The 15,860-nt window shown below is 40.8% G+C and overlaps 1 protein-coding gene across 2 annotated transcripts in view; it reads right to left on the reverse strand.

The window, feature by feature from the left end:
- Positions 1-15,860, reverse strand: part of KCNT1 (potassium sodium-activated channel subfamily T member 1) — a 131,303-nt gene that overhangs the window by 22,269 nt on the left and 93,174 nt on the right. For both annotated transcript variants that reach the window (XM_051980356.1, XM_051980355.1), the window contains exons 20-29: positions 15,034-15,139; positions 12,885-13,057; positions 9,761-9,832; positions 8,876-9,010; positions 7,838-7,949; positions 7,394-7,495; positions 6,048-6,131; positions 2,864-2,992; positions 1,994-2,014; positions 656-980 (exon numbers count right to left, since the gene is read on the reverse strand). In XM_051980356.1, the coding sequence (XP_051836316.1) occupies positions 656-980; positions 1,994-2,014; positions 2,864-2,992; positions 6,048-6,131; positions 7,394-7,495; positions 7,838-7,949; positions 8,876-9,010; positions 9,761-9,832; positions 12,885-13,057; positions 15,034-15,139 (1,259 nt within the window). The remainder of the gene's footprint in view (positions 1-655; positions 981-1,993; positions 2,015-2,863; positions 2,993-6,047; positions 6,132-7,393; positions 7,496-7,837; positions 7,950-8,875; positions 9,011-9,760; positions 9,833-12,884; positions 13,058-15,033; positions 15,140-15,860) is intronic.

Raw genomic sequence — 15,860 nt, forward strand, 5'->3', positions numbered from 1 at the left:
GGACCGGGAGCCAGGAGATTGTTTCCTTCTCCTGGATCTGCCACTAACTTACTCTTTGACCTTAGGCAAATCTTGTCCCTTCTCTGGACCTCAGTTTCATCATCTGTTAAATGAGGAGGGCAGCTTAGAAGATCTCTAAGGTGAGCAGCTGTGGAAACACATAAATAGCAGGATGTGTGTCTTTAAAAAGAAAAAAAAAAAGGCAAGAAAATCAAGGACTAAGGGCTTCAGTGCAACTTAGCGGTGAACTCCAGGCCAAACTCAGGATGGATTCCTGGCTGGACGCTGTGCACCCTGGGACTTAGACTTGCAGTGGGAACTCCAAGGCTCACATCCCAGCACAGATCACCCGCTCCCACCTCCTCCTCCCCCACCCCCCCACCCCCGCCCAGAAACATACCCTCATATGGGAAGGGAGGGGAAGGAGGCACTGGGGGGGCCGCATCTCTAGCACAGCTGTGGAAAAACGTTCCTGGGTTAAGAGCACACGTGTGCTAAGTCACAGATACGCGCCTCCTTCCCAACTGGTGTCAAACTGGAAGGAGCATGGGGACCGGGACGCCCCGGGCTCTGCCCAGGTCCTGCAGCCGCGCCTGCGCCTCAGGCCGGGGGTGACCGAATTCGGGGAGAAGGTCCTCTCCCGCCCGCCACTTACCGTAGCCCGTGGTGGGGAGCCCGAGATGTTTCATTCGGTTTTTGACGAGCTCCGACAGCTCCTGGCGCTCGGAGCGCCGATAGAGGCTCAGGCGCTGCTGGTTGATCCACTCGGCGGTCTTGCTGGTGTTCTTGTGGCCCTTGCGGCTGAGCCGGCGGGCCCACTGCATGCTCTTGCGCCGCAGGAGGGGGTGATCGGACTGGTCGCTGGTGCAGGAGTTGCGGTGAGGGCGGTGGTGGCTGGTTCCGCTCCCGGACCTACTACTCCAGTGGTCCTTGACATCCTTGGTGTCTTCACAGTCCTCCACGTTAACGGAGATTTGGGACTGGGCAAACCAACGAAAATGGGCAAGGTGAGGGGGGGGGGGCAGCAGGACCAAATGGGAAAAAACACGGGTTCTCGTCCCAGCTCTGGCCCTAAGCTGCTTCTTCCTAGTGACCCTAATCCTTGAACAAGGAGGCGGGGCCAGATCGTTTTTACATTTAATATTTAATTTTTATTTTTTATATTTAATATACTTATATTATTATTTCACTAATCAATCAGCTAACTCATTTATTTATCCTTTGCAGCTCTAATAGTCTACTTTCTATGTTCTGAGTATGGGCTGACTTTCAGACTATCCTTGGTGTTGGAGGACTAGTTGAGCTAACCCTGGAGACAGGGTATTGAATATTTTGACAATAGTAATTCTCCCAAATCTGTACCAATAGGGAGGTGGAGGGTCTACCTACATGAAGAAATCACAGATGTTTGAATTACGGATAGCAGATCCTTACGCAGAGGTGGATAACTAGGGAAACATCCCCTGGTACGTAACACTTAATATCTGGCCATATACTGCTAGGTAAATACATTCATTTCAATACATTACTGTAAACTACCCCCTAAGAAATTGTTTTCATTTGTTCTTTGTCTTCACCTGTCGCCCCAACTACACCATAGGCAGAGACGCTGCCTTCTCTTATTGCCCTCACAGCGCCCCTAACTGGGGCTGTGGGGAGCGCAGTATGTACTTGAATGGACTTGGAATGACTGTGGAGTTTTATTCTTTCATCGCAGTCAGAAATTGCAGTAAGGAAGTAGAAGAGAATTAAAAAGAAGCGAACACCTCCTTTTGGCCACACTACTTCTTGTAGCAAATCTCTTAAGATTCTCTCCCTGCTGCCCTAGCTTTTGTTGGAGCCAAAGGATCTGTGCCAAAGCATAGCATCTTTATATCAGTTCATGCAAACTGGGACTTTATGGTTCAGGCAGGATTTTCTATAATGATTGTGAGATACCAAATTGGCTTTTTTAAAATATTCAGTTAACATTTGAAGGGCAAATATTACTCACCTGGGCTCTGAGGTCATGAGGCTGTACAAAAGAAAATTACATGCAGTTTGGGTTAATTCAGAATGTATCACCAGTCTTCCAGACTCTTCTTGCCCCCCGGCTAGGCCCTAAGTCTTAGGCCAAGGTCCACAAGAGAGCAGGAGCTCATATCCTCTGAAGTGAACACTATAGAAAATCCTTAGAATCAGATGCTCTGATTTCTCTGATGATTATACCAGCTGGCAACACAGGGCTTTAAAACCAGACTCTCAGTGCAAACCCATTGCACACTGAAGTTGATCCAGGATCTCAAGAGATCAACTTGGCATCCTCCAACAGGAATGCCTTTTCACCTGCTGTGTTAAGCCACATTTCTCAGCTGTTTCACTGTGTAACACCAAGGGGACACTGGCTCCTGATGTAGCAAATTAGCATCTAAATACTACATCCACAGCAGGATGGCACACCAGGGACTTAAAAAGAACAACAACAACAGATTGGTAAATTAAAAGAAAAGAAGCCAAAGGATAAAAGAGTAGAGCTGGCAAATGCAGAAATGCTGTGGCCTTGTAGTTCCCAACGGTCATAGAAGGAGTTATGAACCAGGAAGCAAGGACTTAAATTGGATCCTTGGATTCGCTACTAACTTCTTAGATTTTGCTGGGCAAGTTCCTTCTATAGCCTAAGCCGCAGCTCAACCATATGTTAAATAAATGAGTTGGATTAGATGATCTCTGAGGTTATTTCCAGCTTTGATATGCAATAAGAACTAAACTGAATTTCTCAGCTGTGAAATTCCCAGCAGTGCTGATGGGGAGACTCCTCCCTCTGGGATATTAGGAGAGTGAGTCATCTGAGTTGGCAAATTCTGGGGTTGGTTCCACTCCCTACCTCTGATGTGGAAAACATGTGAGACTCTGTCCTGTAGATGCCGATGGGGATTTCAGCACTGGATGAGCAGAGCTTCTGAAAGAGGCGCCCGTAGGTCCGGATCCACAGATCATCATCTGTGATCTTCATCTGGGGCAAGAAAAAGCCTTTTAGGAAGAAACTGGGCACTAAGATTGATAAACGTTTGAGAAACTCTTTAAAACCACGAACAATGTACACATTTTTGACTGTTTCTCAAAGTCCTTATTTAATTTGCACACTACACTTTTTATGAGCCTAGCCTAGATTATTTAAGATAATCTTATGCCTTTCTCTCTATACATTTACTTACATTATTCCCTAGGCCTAGATTGCCACTATCTTCAAATCCAATCTCTCATTCACTACTCAGGCCAAATTCTATTCTAATCCAAACACTGGTTAAATACCTCAGACAAGCAAGGTACCATGCTGGGTTATGAGGATGACAGATACAGTCAAGATCTTACTGTTAAAGAGATCTTTAAAAAATTCTTTCTAATTATTTATTTTTTAATTAAAAATAGGAGCTTATATTTTAATTGAACAAAAGGTGCATACACAAATGATTGAATTACAAGGAAGAGATCCAGGTAAAGTGCTATGAAATTTGAGGGATGGGGAGAGATTACTTTAATTTGAGCCAAGGCTTTTTAGGAAAGGCAAAGTGATGGCATGAGTTAGATTTTGAAGAAAGGGAAGGACTTCAAAAATGGAGATTTGAGAGGTGCATTGTGGGGGTGGTAAATGGGGAAAGTCATCCATTGTAGGTATGTCAAGTCATATGAAAATGGCATGGGAACAGCACAATAGAGAAGAGAATGTATGATTTATTTTGGCTGCAATGTAGAGTGACTGGAAGAAGAGTAGTTTGAAATAAACTGGATTTAGTATTTGTGGTTTATTTCATAGGCAATGGAGACCCAGTGAAGATTTTTAAGGAAAGCAGTGGCAGAATTATAGGAGGACTTTTTGGGCAGCAGTATGAAGATACTAAGAAGGGATAAGAAGGTGGCTGCTGAGATCTCTGCCAACTCTCATACTCTGGGATTCTTTGATGCTCCCATAACAATACTCCATAGTTGGGGACTTGAACTAGAATGGCTACTGTAGGTAGGGAAGGCTATCAGATGATGAAGTGCTTTCTTTTTTTTTTTTTTTTTTGCATAAAAGTAAATAAAAGCTTAATGTAAGCTTCTTTTAAAATAGCCTTTTCTTTTCAAAATATATGCAAAGATAATTTTCTTTTTTTTTTAAAACAAAAATTTTTAATAGGCATATGTTAAAAATTAAGATAATACAAAATTGTTAATAGGCATACATTAAAATTAAAATATAACATATAACACAAAGATTGTTAATAGGCACATATTAAAATTAACACATAATATATAACATAAAAGTGTTAATAGGCACATATTAAAATAAACATATATAACACAAAGGTTGCTAATAGGCATATTAATAAGGGCATTTTGGGTGGCACAGTGGCTAGAAGGCTGGTCCTGGCATCAGGAAAACTTCTCTCTGGTTGTTGCTCAGTTGTGACAGCCTTGCCCAGCCCTTGTTGTCCCCATTTGGCCTTTTCTTGGCAGAGATCTGATGAAGTTATTTCTAAAGTAGAAATGTCTTAACAACTATTTTGAATCTCAAACTCAACAATACTAAAACTCAACTCATTATCTGCATTCCTTCTTTCCCCATTCTGGGATTTTTCTCCCAACTTTCCTATTTCTGTTGATAACACAATCAATTTCTAGTCACTTTGGTTTGATATCTTGGAGTTCTCCTGTACCTAATTAGTTGCTGAATCCTGTTGATCCATTTTTCATGTCTATCACATCTATTCCTTCCTTTACACTCTAGTTCAGGCTCTAACCACCTGTAATTTAGACTATTAAAATAGCTTCCCGTTTGGTCTTCTGGCCTCAAGACTCTCTTTTCTCCAAACCATCCTTTACGCAGCTGCTAAAGTAAAATTCTAAGACACAGGCCTGACCATATCTATTTCCAGATTAATTAAAGAACTTTCAATAATTCCCTTATTGTGTTTAGGCTAAGAGACAAACTATTTAGTTTGGCATTCAAAACTCTCCATAATCTGGCTCCAGCTTACCTTTCTAGTCTCATTTAAAATTATTCTTCTCTAGCCATTCTGGATTGTTAGTTTCTCCCCAATGTTATCCTAGGCTTTCTTACTTCTGTGTATTTGTTAAGACAACCTTCTATATCTAGAATTTGCATACTCCTTGTCTTTGTCTTTCAAAGATTTTTCTTCCTTCAAAGTTTAGGTCAGATATCCATTTCTTCCATGATACCTAATGCTTTCCCCCCAATAACTAAAAACATCCTCTCCTTCCTCAATTTTTCCTATAGAACTATGTATGACATCTTTTTTGACCTACCTTGTATTGTACTTCTTTGGATTCAAGTCTTCTTCCCCTACCCCTAACCAGAGTAGATTGTAAGTTCCTTGAGAACAAAGACTGTGACATTTAAAAAATTTTTGTATCAAGGATGTTCAAATAGTAGTGCATAATTAAAAGTACAATAATTCAGTGAAATGGGAGAGATCATAAATCTGGAATAAGGGTTTATGAATTTGTTTTAAAATATTTTAAAACTGTAGTTCAATATAATTGTTTTCTTTTGTAGTTCTGTGTGTTTTATTTTACACATTCAAAAATATTATTCTGAGATGGGGTCTTTAGGCTTCATCAAGTTTCCAAGGCACAAAAATGATCAAGAACCCATGATCTAGAATTGGAACAGATTTAGAGACTATGTTGTCTCCTAGCTCAACCCCGCATTTTACAGATGAGACTGATGTCCAGTTGATTTGCCCATCATCATACAGGTAGTAAATGAAACGTATGGGATTTGAACCTAGGTTCTTTGACCCTAAATCTAATGAATGCACTTGCCATTATACTTCCATACTGTCTCTGAGAGTCAAAGATGATGTCAATGTAAAGAGTCCGAATGACTAGGAGAATGGAAGCATCATCATTAGACACAGAGGTTAGCAGTTCGGAGAAGGGCAGATTTTAGTAGTGGAGGAGACAATGAGGCTGGTTTTAGACCTCTTGAATTTGAAGCATTGGTCCACGACCTCTAAGTAGAATATCCAGAAAATCATTGAAATATGGAAGAAACCTTTACTTACGGCACAGAGGTATCCTGATCCTGGGGTTGTGTCAAGACCCAGTAATAACCTCGTAATTGAGATCATGTAGTCCTTCACAAATGACTGGGAGGAAATGAGAAAAGGATAGATAGAGAGCAAGAATGTAATAAACTGGCACAAATAGCTATGCCTATGGATCCAATTCCAATCAAGCACATGTATCATGATTGTCATCCATAGAGCCCACTCACAAACTGTTGCATATGTGAATACACACACCCACACCCACACCCATAGAAATGATAATGGTCTGAGCTTGGGCCCCAGAGAAGAATTGAGAAAATGTGCTTCTGCCTTTTTGCAGAAATGAAGCCTTTGTAAGTAGAATACTGGATATACTGTCAGATATGCTATGTTGGTTGGTTTTTTATACTGCTTCCTTCCCTGTTCCTTTTAACATTTTTTTGGTTACAATAGATGATTTATGAGGTTGGGGGGAAGGGTACATTTGAAAATGAATGTGATGTAAGGAGAGAAGATATCAATACTTTTTTTTTAGAGAACATACATAGGGCACACACATAGAATTCCTCCCCACCCAGACAAATCCCCACAAGGCATTACATATACTCCTACTTTCCCTTTATTCCTCTATTGATTATCTGTGGCTGCCCAGACCACATGGGACAGCAGGGTCATGAAGAACTGCCACTAAGGGGAGTCTTTTCTCTTTTACTTTTTCTTGAGTCCTCTCTTGACCTGGGACCAGATGTTACGGGGAGGCAAGTTGGAAAAAACACAGATGTTCACACCACTTGGATGAGCTGGGAATGACCAACTACTGGCCTTTCAGAGAGGTAGAGTACAACTAGGCTTTGCCATCTGCCCTTCCTCTACTTCCTAAAGTCTTTCAAGACTTACCCTGAATTCCAAGGCCTAGCTGACTTGTTTTTTAGGTCTTTCTTCTAACCTACAGTTGAATTCTTTTATATGGATCATTTCCCCCCTTAGTGTAGGCATCGTCTAGTTTTATCTATTTGCATCCTTGGTGCTAAGTACAGTCCTTGGCACACAGTAAAAACTTAATAAATTTCATTCAAGCCTTTTCATTCATTTCATTTCATTCATTCACTCCTATATTAAGACATATAGCACTATCACATTTGGATACACACACATTTATTCCCCACTGGACACACATACTCACAAACTATTATATGCATGGACAGACACACAGACCTTCTGCACTGTGTCCCTCCTTTCCCCCAAATTATACATAACACACTAAATGCATAAACACACAGAATTCCTCTCTTATCCAGGGGAAGCACTTTGAGGTATCCACTTACTTAAGGTGCAGATCTCTCCAGTGCCTTACAACCCACCTGATAGAGCAAGGTATCCAACATACTAATGCTGAAAACTCTGCCTGCTGCAAATGGGAGGCGGAACATGAAGGCCAGATTAGAACCATTCTCTCTCTCCCTCTGTAGGAAAGAACACAACATAAAGCTTAAGGCATCACTGAGAGGGAAAGAACCAGAAAATCAAAAGGGTAGGATCCCCATGAAACATCACAGTTTGGTCACACCAAACAGACATCAAACACTTGATGGCAATAATTAAACTGTTCTTTAAACTTTTCCTATACTCATCCAAATATCTTCCAAAAGACCTAATTTCTATGTCTTGATAATCTCATTTTGCCTTTCTTTAAGTTTTTCTCTAGCTTCTAAGAGGTCACTAAAAGCAACTGGGTGTAGAACAACTTAGGTTCTTCACAGAATCTTGAAGTTAAAACTCAGGGGTCTGGCCAGCACAAACCCTACCTTTTCCAGTTTGGAGAGGGCCAATGAATAGCTGTCTTTGGCCCGGAACTGCATGAACCTCATGTTTGAAGGGTGGGTCAACTCAGTTATGATGCTGAGACTTGGGAACAACCTGGGGAGAAAAAAGAAAGAAAGATAAGAAGGGAGAATAACTGTTGGGAAAGAGAGTTGTCAAGGCCTGGGGATAAGGGGAAGGTTTTCCCAGTATAGTTTTCCCAGGTGCTCCAGAAAGGAAGAGTAGCAAAAAAAGTAGGAGTAGAAACTTAGGTTTATAGAATTTTAGAATTGGAAGGGTATTAGTATGATATTCTAATTTTTCATGTTTTCAAATGAAGGGAGACCCACAAAGGGAAATTAACTTATCTAATGTTTTATGTTCCTCTTAAAATGTGGCATGTGACCTTGAAAATAAGATCTCAGTTTAGACAAGATTGGTCTCTGAAATTCCTTGCAACTCAACATTCTATAAAATCTTGCATAATCCAGTCAGGACAGAGGACAATAGAAAGAACATGACCTCAGAGTCATGAGGTGTTGGTATGAAGTCTGGCTTTGTTAGGGTACTGTCTGTAGGACTTTGGGAAAGTCAGTTTTTACCATTTATAAATTATGGTAAATTGGTTGAACTAGATCAGAGGGGTCAAACACAAGGCTCACAGGCCAGACATGGCCCATAATATTCTTAAGTATGGCCCAAACCAAATGAAAATATAATTGGGTGATATGTAACATAATAAAGTTATAATAAAACATAGCTAATCTTAATATGTGATTTCCCAAGTCTACTAGTGGCTTACAGGGATCCTTTTGTATAGTTTTATGGCTGCCATTTTTGTCTGAGACAGATGATCTCTGTGATTCCTTCTAGCTTATCAATGTAGCCTTGGACATTTTCTTCTACTGGGTCCTAGGGACACAGCTGGATTCATCAGACTAGCCAGTTGTCATGGGAACAGAGCACTGCAGGAATGAGATCTTTGCAAGTTTCTAAGACTCAATGGCTTGGGAGCAGAGAGGTGACATCTCGCCCAGACTCACCGGAACATGGTCTGCACATTTACAATGGTCTTGGCGTCTGCCATGTAATCCTCCTCGGCACTCATGGTGCTCTCTTTGTCCACGACCACTAGGTTGTCAGCATATATGATCCCACACTGTAGGAGGCTATCCAGGCTAGGAGAGGCCCAAAAGAGGAGAACGTTGGAGAAATGAGGCCAGAAAGCCTGAGCCCCCGAGAAAACTAGACTGCAAGGGGGTTGAGAAGAGACACTGAAGGACATGAGGAGGCTAGGAAGCTCGAGGAGAGTCTAAGGGGCTGTGGAATGGGCAGGGGCTGACCAGAGAGTTCAGGGGAGAAATCCACCACACGCCAACATATCATGGCGCAGAACTTGGGAGAAGGCGCCTTTCAGACTCCTCGGAAAACTGTGGAGCCTGGGAATTTAGATACCACCCCCTTTTCTTTCCCTTCCATGGGAGATGTTCCCACATGGTTATAGGAAGTTTGAATATGATCTACATTTCCTCTCAGACTTCTAGAGGGAAGTAAGAATGAGGGAGTTTGGGTTGGAATTGCTTCCTTTTTCCTTCAATCTAGCACAAGTCTCAACATTAACCCATTAGCATCTGATTGACTTACATATAGAAGAAAAGTCAAGGGAATAAAAAGAGGAAAATTGAAAACAGAAGAAGCAGAGAAGATGGGACATGATAAAAAAAAAAAGGAGAGAGAGGAGAGAGAGGAGAGGGAAGAAAAGGAAGGCAACAAGGGAGGAGTTCAATCCGATAATTCTTGGTTATTTCTAAAGTAATCTGGTGTGGGTCTAGAGAGGGCAGAGTGGCTCACTCCCACTCCCTAATATCAGGTCCCTTCTCTTCTGTCTACCTTTCATGATACAATTTGATCCTTGAACTGACTCTTACTTGTCAACGGAGCCTTCCATATAGTAGACCATAGGAAAACAGCAGATGGCTTCAAGGAAGTGGTGATCTGGCCTATGGGGGGACACAAACATCAAAGGTGAAGGAAAAGATAACCTCAAAATCCTAAAGCTAGGCCTGGTAGAGTCATTGGCCCCCAGATTTCCCTGGCCCTGGACAGCTTTATTCAGTGTATAACTTTGGTTCATCTGGGCTTAAGTGGAACCAGGGAGAGAAGAAGGTTTTGGTAGTCAATATCTAAAGAGAATGGACTGTTCCTAGAACTTTCCCTTCTGTCTTGTCCCTATATATACCTCTTTTGGGCATGAGCTGCCATAATTAAGTATAATCTATTGTTATCCCATTGGGTCACTCAGACTCAGAAAATTATATTCTAGGGATATGCAAATTCAATTTTGAAGGGTGACCAAGATTCCTTAGGATTAACTTTCTGCTTGGAAAAGAAAGAAAAAAGGCAAAGTATAGTTGTGGAGAAAGTACTGGCTTTAACTATAGAATTGTAGAATTTCTGAGTTAAATAAGATTATCTAGTTAATCAGAGGTCAAATAGCTCATTCCCAAGCCACATTTCAGACAGGTGTTCATGTAGCCTTTACTTAAACACGTCTTTTGAAGTTTAAAAGGTAGAGGTGGGGTGACGCAACCATTGTTATCCAAAGCAGTTCATTTTACTTTTGGACAGTTCTAATATTAGGATGTTTTTCTTTACACAAAGACTAAATCTGTATCTTGGCAATGTTTAGTTTCTAGATCTGCCTTCTGGAACCATGTAATTCTTTTCCACATACTTCAAACATTCAAAGACCAGTGACTAGTTCTGTTTCAAGTCCTCTCTCCTTCAAGCAAAGCATTCTAATTCTTCAGATGATCTTTGTATGGTATGGTTTTTAGTTCTGGTCACATTCCTTTGAATGGATTCTAGTTTCCTAAAATATGGCATCCAGAATTGAAAGCAACATTCAACATGTGATTAGAAATTGGACAGAAGCCCTTATTTTAGATATCAAACTTCTCAATGTGGTCCACATTAGCACTGTTTAGTGTTTTTATTGTTTGCTCTCATATCATACCATTGACTGAAATGAGTTTGTAATCCAGTATAATGCTGTTTTTTCTTTTTTTTTTAAAGAAGATTGGCTCTCATGATATACCTCTTGTACTTATAAAGTTGATCTTTTGAACCTTAGTGTAAATTTTTGCATTTGCCTTATGGAATTTTACCCAATTAGATTGAAATCTTTTTGGATCCAGACTTTGTCATATCATATATTTGGTATTTTCCCCAGCTTTGCATCACCTGCATATTTAATAAACCTGCCATCAATGCCTTCTCTTTGCTATTTATAATAATGTTAAGCAATAAATCGTTAAGGACAGATCCCTGAGGCACTACACTAGAAGTCTCCTTTCTACTTGTCATAGAGCCATTAAAGGTTATTTTTCGGGTTCAACTATCCATCCTATTGAGAATATACCTAACTGGACTCATCTTTTCCTCTGTTGAACATAAGATAATAGCACAAGAGACTTTGTTGAATATAGTTAAATGACTTCCATATTTTCTCCTGATTTCCCAGGGAAATAACTGCGATTACAAAGGAAATCAGTTTAGCCTATTTTAAAATAAATTTCTTGGTATCTTTTGTTTGGACATCATAACAATTTCTGTACATATCCTCCTTCATCAGGATCCCCTCTTTCCTTGTGAGCATTCCATTGTAACAAGGACAAATAGTAAAACCAAATAACATACAACAACTGTACTGGATAGCATTTGCTTGCTGAAGTCATTCTGGTTTTCAGTAATTAACTTCTCCTTCCAAATGCTCATAAACTTTACCTTTAATAATATGTTCTCAAATGTGACTAAGAATTAAAGTCAAACCCACTTGCTTAGAGTATGTGGACCTTGAATGCCTCAGTGTCAGCCAGAAGGGAGGTCTCTATCTCTTTACTTACTATGGGTTTCAGCTTCCCATTGACTATTTTTGCTCTAAGGCCACGATCATTCTCTTTGGCAGGACAATAGAAGCAAACTAGAAAGATGGAGTAGTTTTATTTTCTCTCTTATGTGATTATCATTTTCTTATCTACCCTCAGCAGCAGTCCTGCCCCCTTTTGGAACTTCCCTCCTCTCCCACAATGTAGAGAGGCATTGTTGCAGAGTGGATAGAGAGGTGACCTCAAGAAAAGGAAGACTTGGGTGTCACACTGGTGACCCAGGCAAGTCACTTAAACTCTTAAAATTCTAGGCAAGTCTCTAAGACCAAAACTTGCAGAGAAAGGACTGACCTGCTTTGACAGGAGTTTCTTTAGCTGAGAGTTTCCTCTGTCAATGAGATTTTAGGTCTAGTCTGAATCTCTGTGATTCACGGCTGTCTCAGCTCATCTGAGCTCTAGCACTCCTGACACCCTATTTTTAGTGTCCTAATGTTTTATATTTATCTCCTATAATAGCTTTGTTGAACATCTAGGTGAATAGGCTTTATTTCAACTTTTTTTGACTGTTCCCTAGACTAACAGCCTTTTCATCCCTAAACGAACAATTTCTAGGCCTATTAAAGAAAACTTTAATCTATTGCTTGGACATAGAAATGACCCCTAATTAGACTATCTAGTTAGCCAACAACTCTATTCCTTAGGTTTAAGAAGATCTGGAATGGCCCAATCCATACCCATTCCACCTCTAGAAACCCAATCCAGAGTTTATGCTCTATTGATGAAAGGGTCATATATAATCCCATTATAATTTTGTCAGAAATTTTTTTCTATGATTGTTGAAGAATGATTAGGATTTCAAAGTCAGAAAAAGGGAGAGGAGAAGTCAAGTTTAAGCTGTGTTGAGGGGATGAGAGTGTAGGATAGGTCCAGGGAATGAGAGATAATCTTTTTCAATGACAAAATGTTTAAGCTCTGCAGACATGGGTGAAGGTTTAACTCATATTCCCGGGTCATTCAGTTCTACCTGGGGCAGAAAATGATCTTAAACAAATGAACCCAACTCAATTTATGTCTTAGTTAAAGCCAGAAAAGCCCTGCCAATATTAGTGGGCTCTTTTCTTTTTTAGTTTGTTACACAAATGGAACAGCTTGTCAGTGTACTTACTTGTTGTCCAGAAGCAAAACTATGGGATTTAGCTCCTTCCTAGATCTATAATATGCCCGGAGTGGAACAATGAAGTTATACAGCCCATTTCCAGCAGTCTCTGCAGAAACTATGATCAATTTGTTCTTAAAGCCATAGGCTTTAGCATCTTCATAACTGTTGTGCTTGCAGCCCTGGATGAAGATAAGAGCCAGAAAGCAGACCTTGTCAGCCAGTATTAAGGCTCCATGTGGAAGAAACATGCAGAGGACAGATAGAGTCAATATGCTGGCTGTTGCCCTGCACAAAAATAGCACCCTGAGAACTAATAGATAGACAGTCACTATTCTATTTATAATTGATGTGGTGATAGCATCTGGAGAACATTCAGGGTTGATCAAAGTTTCATTTACTTTTCTATTTTGGAATGCTATGAACAGAGCCAGACCTTTGTCTATTATTGTCCATTTGGAGAAAAATGTCAACCTTTGCATTAATGTTGGCTATGTAAAAAGATGAAGGAGTGTAGTGTAGTGTGTGTGTGTGTGTGTGTGTGTGTGTGTGTGTGTTATTGTAGAGCAGAAACCATTCTGTTGAAAGAAACAAAATATATGGGCTGGGATATGAGAATGAATTTGCTTGGAGAAGAGAAGGCTCAGAGGTGATGGTAACTGTCATCAAGTAGTTGAAGAATTGTCCAGTGGAAGAAGGTTTAGCCTGGTTCCTTTTGATTCCAGTGGGCAGAAACAGAGGCAGTGGGTGGAAACTGTTGAGAGATGCATTGAAGCTTGATGTCAGGAAGGAAAACTTTCTATCGATGGGCTGCCTCGAGTTCCCCTCCTTGGGGGAACGTACTTGGAAGTCTTTAAGCAAGGCTGGCTATGTCAGGAATGTTAGAGGGGGGATTCCTTTCATGTAGATTCTTTTCATTGGCTGGTGAGCCCCTTCATTAGATTGTAAGCTTTTTGAGGGGAAAGACTGCCTTTTGCCTCATTTGTATCTTCAGAGTTTAGCACAGTAATTGAAACTGAATAAATGCCTATTGACTAACTGAATGACCTTTCCAACTTTCAAATTCTGGAATTCTATATAAAAATGACAGCAATATTGACCCACACATGTTCTTTAGCGCCTGAAAGTTTGCACAGTTCCTTATGTACATTACTTTAGTATTTCAATATCTCTGTTTTTGTCAGTGTGGACATTTCTTCACTGACACAGATCACAAGCCCTCTACAACTTAGTACATGTTGACTGACTGTCAACTAACATTTTGTGGTCAACCTGGGTATGAGCTCCTCTAATTTAGCAAGATTGGTTCTTGGATGGCATCTCTATATTGGACTCATGCTCAAAATCTTCCAGGTTTGGTTGCATCTGCCAAACTTTGTGCTGCCCTGGCATGGAATCTTTGAGGGGCCCCTGCCGTGCCATGATGGGACACTGGAGCAGGACTCTAGGGGAGGTTACATACATTATCTCATACACATGAGCCTTTATACTTGACTTTGGACTATGTACCCAAATAATGTACATATGTGACACCCTGGGAATTCATGACGCTCAGGCAAGCAAACAATTTGAAGACCCATTCTGAAAACCTATTGTAGAAGGCATTCTAGATTATGTTCACAATTCTTCCTGGCAATTGCTTTTTTGTTATTTATTTATTTAACTTTTGCTGAGGCAATTGGGGCTAAGTGACTTGTCCAGGGTAACACAGCCAGGAAGTGCTAAGTGTCTGAGGTCGGATTGGAACTCAGGCCCTGTTCTATCCACTGCGCCACCCAACTGCCCCTGGCTGTTGCTTTTACAACAAGGACGACAGCCTCACCTCTTAGCACAGAGAATAGCACAATATAGGGGGCTGACTCCACAGGGCTGGGCAGCTAACTGAATGCATGTCCCCGGGGGCAGTAAAATGAAGACTAACAGCTCAGTCCTGCCTTGTTAAATCCACAAGGCTCCAGCCAATATTAGAGGGTCACACCCTTTAGCTTCTTACATGAAGGCAACAAACATATTGAGGTGTGATCCAGCCTTTGTGGGCTTAGGGAGTAACGTTTGGCTTACGTGCTGAGTGGCCATTATTAGAGCTATCAAATGGCGTCAGTGGGTGATAGCGTTAGGTCCTCTTGACCCTAAGGAACCTTACCTGACGCACTCTTACCTTATCTAATCTCAGGCAGCAGAAAGGGGCTTTCACAGGGAGCAGATGGCACAGAGTAGGAGAGCTTCCGATATATGGTGAGTTGGGAGGGTAGCCCTTCACATACCTGGAACAGAGGAAGTCTGCTTTTAGGTATCAAACAAACTTCTTGTTCTAGTGCATCATTCAGAGGCTGAGTAACAACCAGCCTCTGGCCAGCCAGACCTGGCTGGTTAGAAATTCTTTAGTCCAGTCCTTTCCATCTTCTTAGACCTGATTCCCATCCCGGAACTCCTGGATTCAGCCACATGGCTCTGCCCACGTTACCTTCCATTTCCATTCTGTTGCTATGACTGGTTATTTGCTATGGCTGACATACCTCCCCTCCTCATCTTCATCTCTTGGAATTTTCAAGACTTAGTTCAAGTACTACTTTCTACCTTTTCTGATTCCTTCCACCTGATAAGATGTGTTCTTTCAAAATTATTTTATATGTTGTACAAATATCTCTCCCTCTAGAGTGTAAGCTCCCTTAGGCTTGGGCCTGGCCATGTTTAGCCCAAGAAATATGCTTATTTCACGTCTGTATTCATATTCCCCAGTGCCTAGCATAATATCAGTCATATAACATTTACTAAATGCCTTTTGATTAGTTGATTAATATGACATCGTCCCTGCTCTCTAGAAGAATTGGTTCTACTCTGATAGATTTGGCTCTCTCAATAATGCAGGAGGCAATTCCAATAGACTTGGGATAGAAAATGCTATCCGTATCTAAAAAGAGTAATGTGGATTCTGAATGCGAATTGAAACGATATTTTTTGTTTGTTTGCTTTTTTTCTTGTAGT

The sequence above is a fragment of the Antechinus flavipes genome, chromosome 2 (assembly GCF_016432865.1).
Source record: "Antechinus flavipes isolate AdamAnt ecotype Samford, QLD, Australia chromosome 2, AdamAnt_v2, whole genome shotgun sequence".
Taxonomy (NCBI): domain Eukaryota; kingdom Metazoa; phylum Chordata; class Mammalia; order Dasyuromorphia; family Dasyuridae; genus Antechinus; species Antechinus flavipes.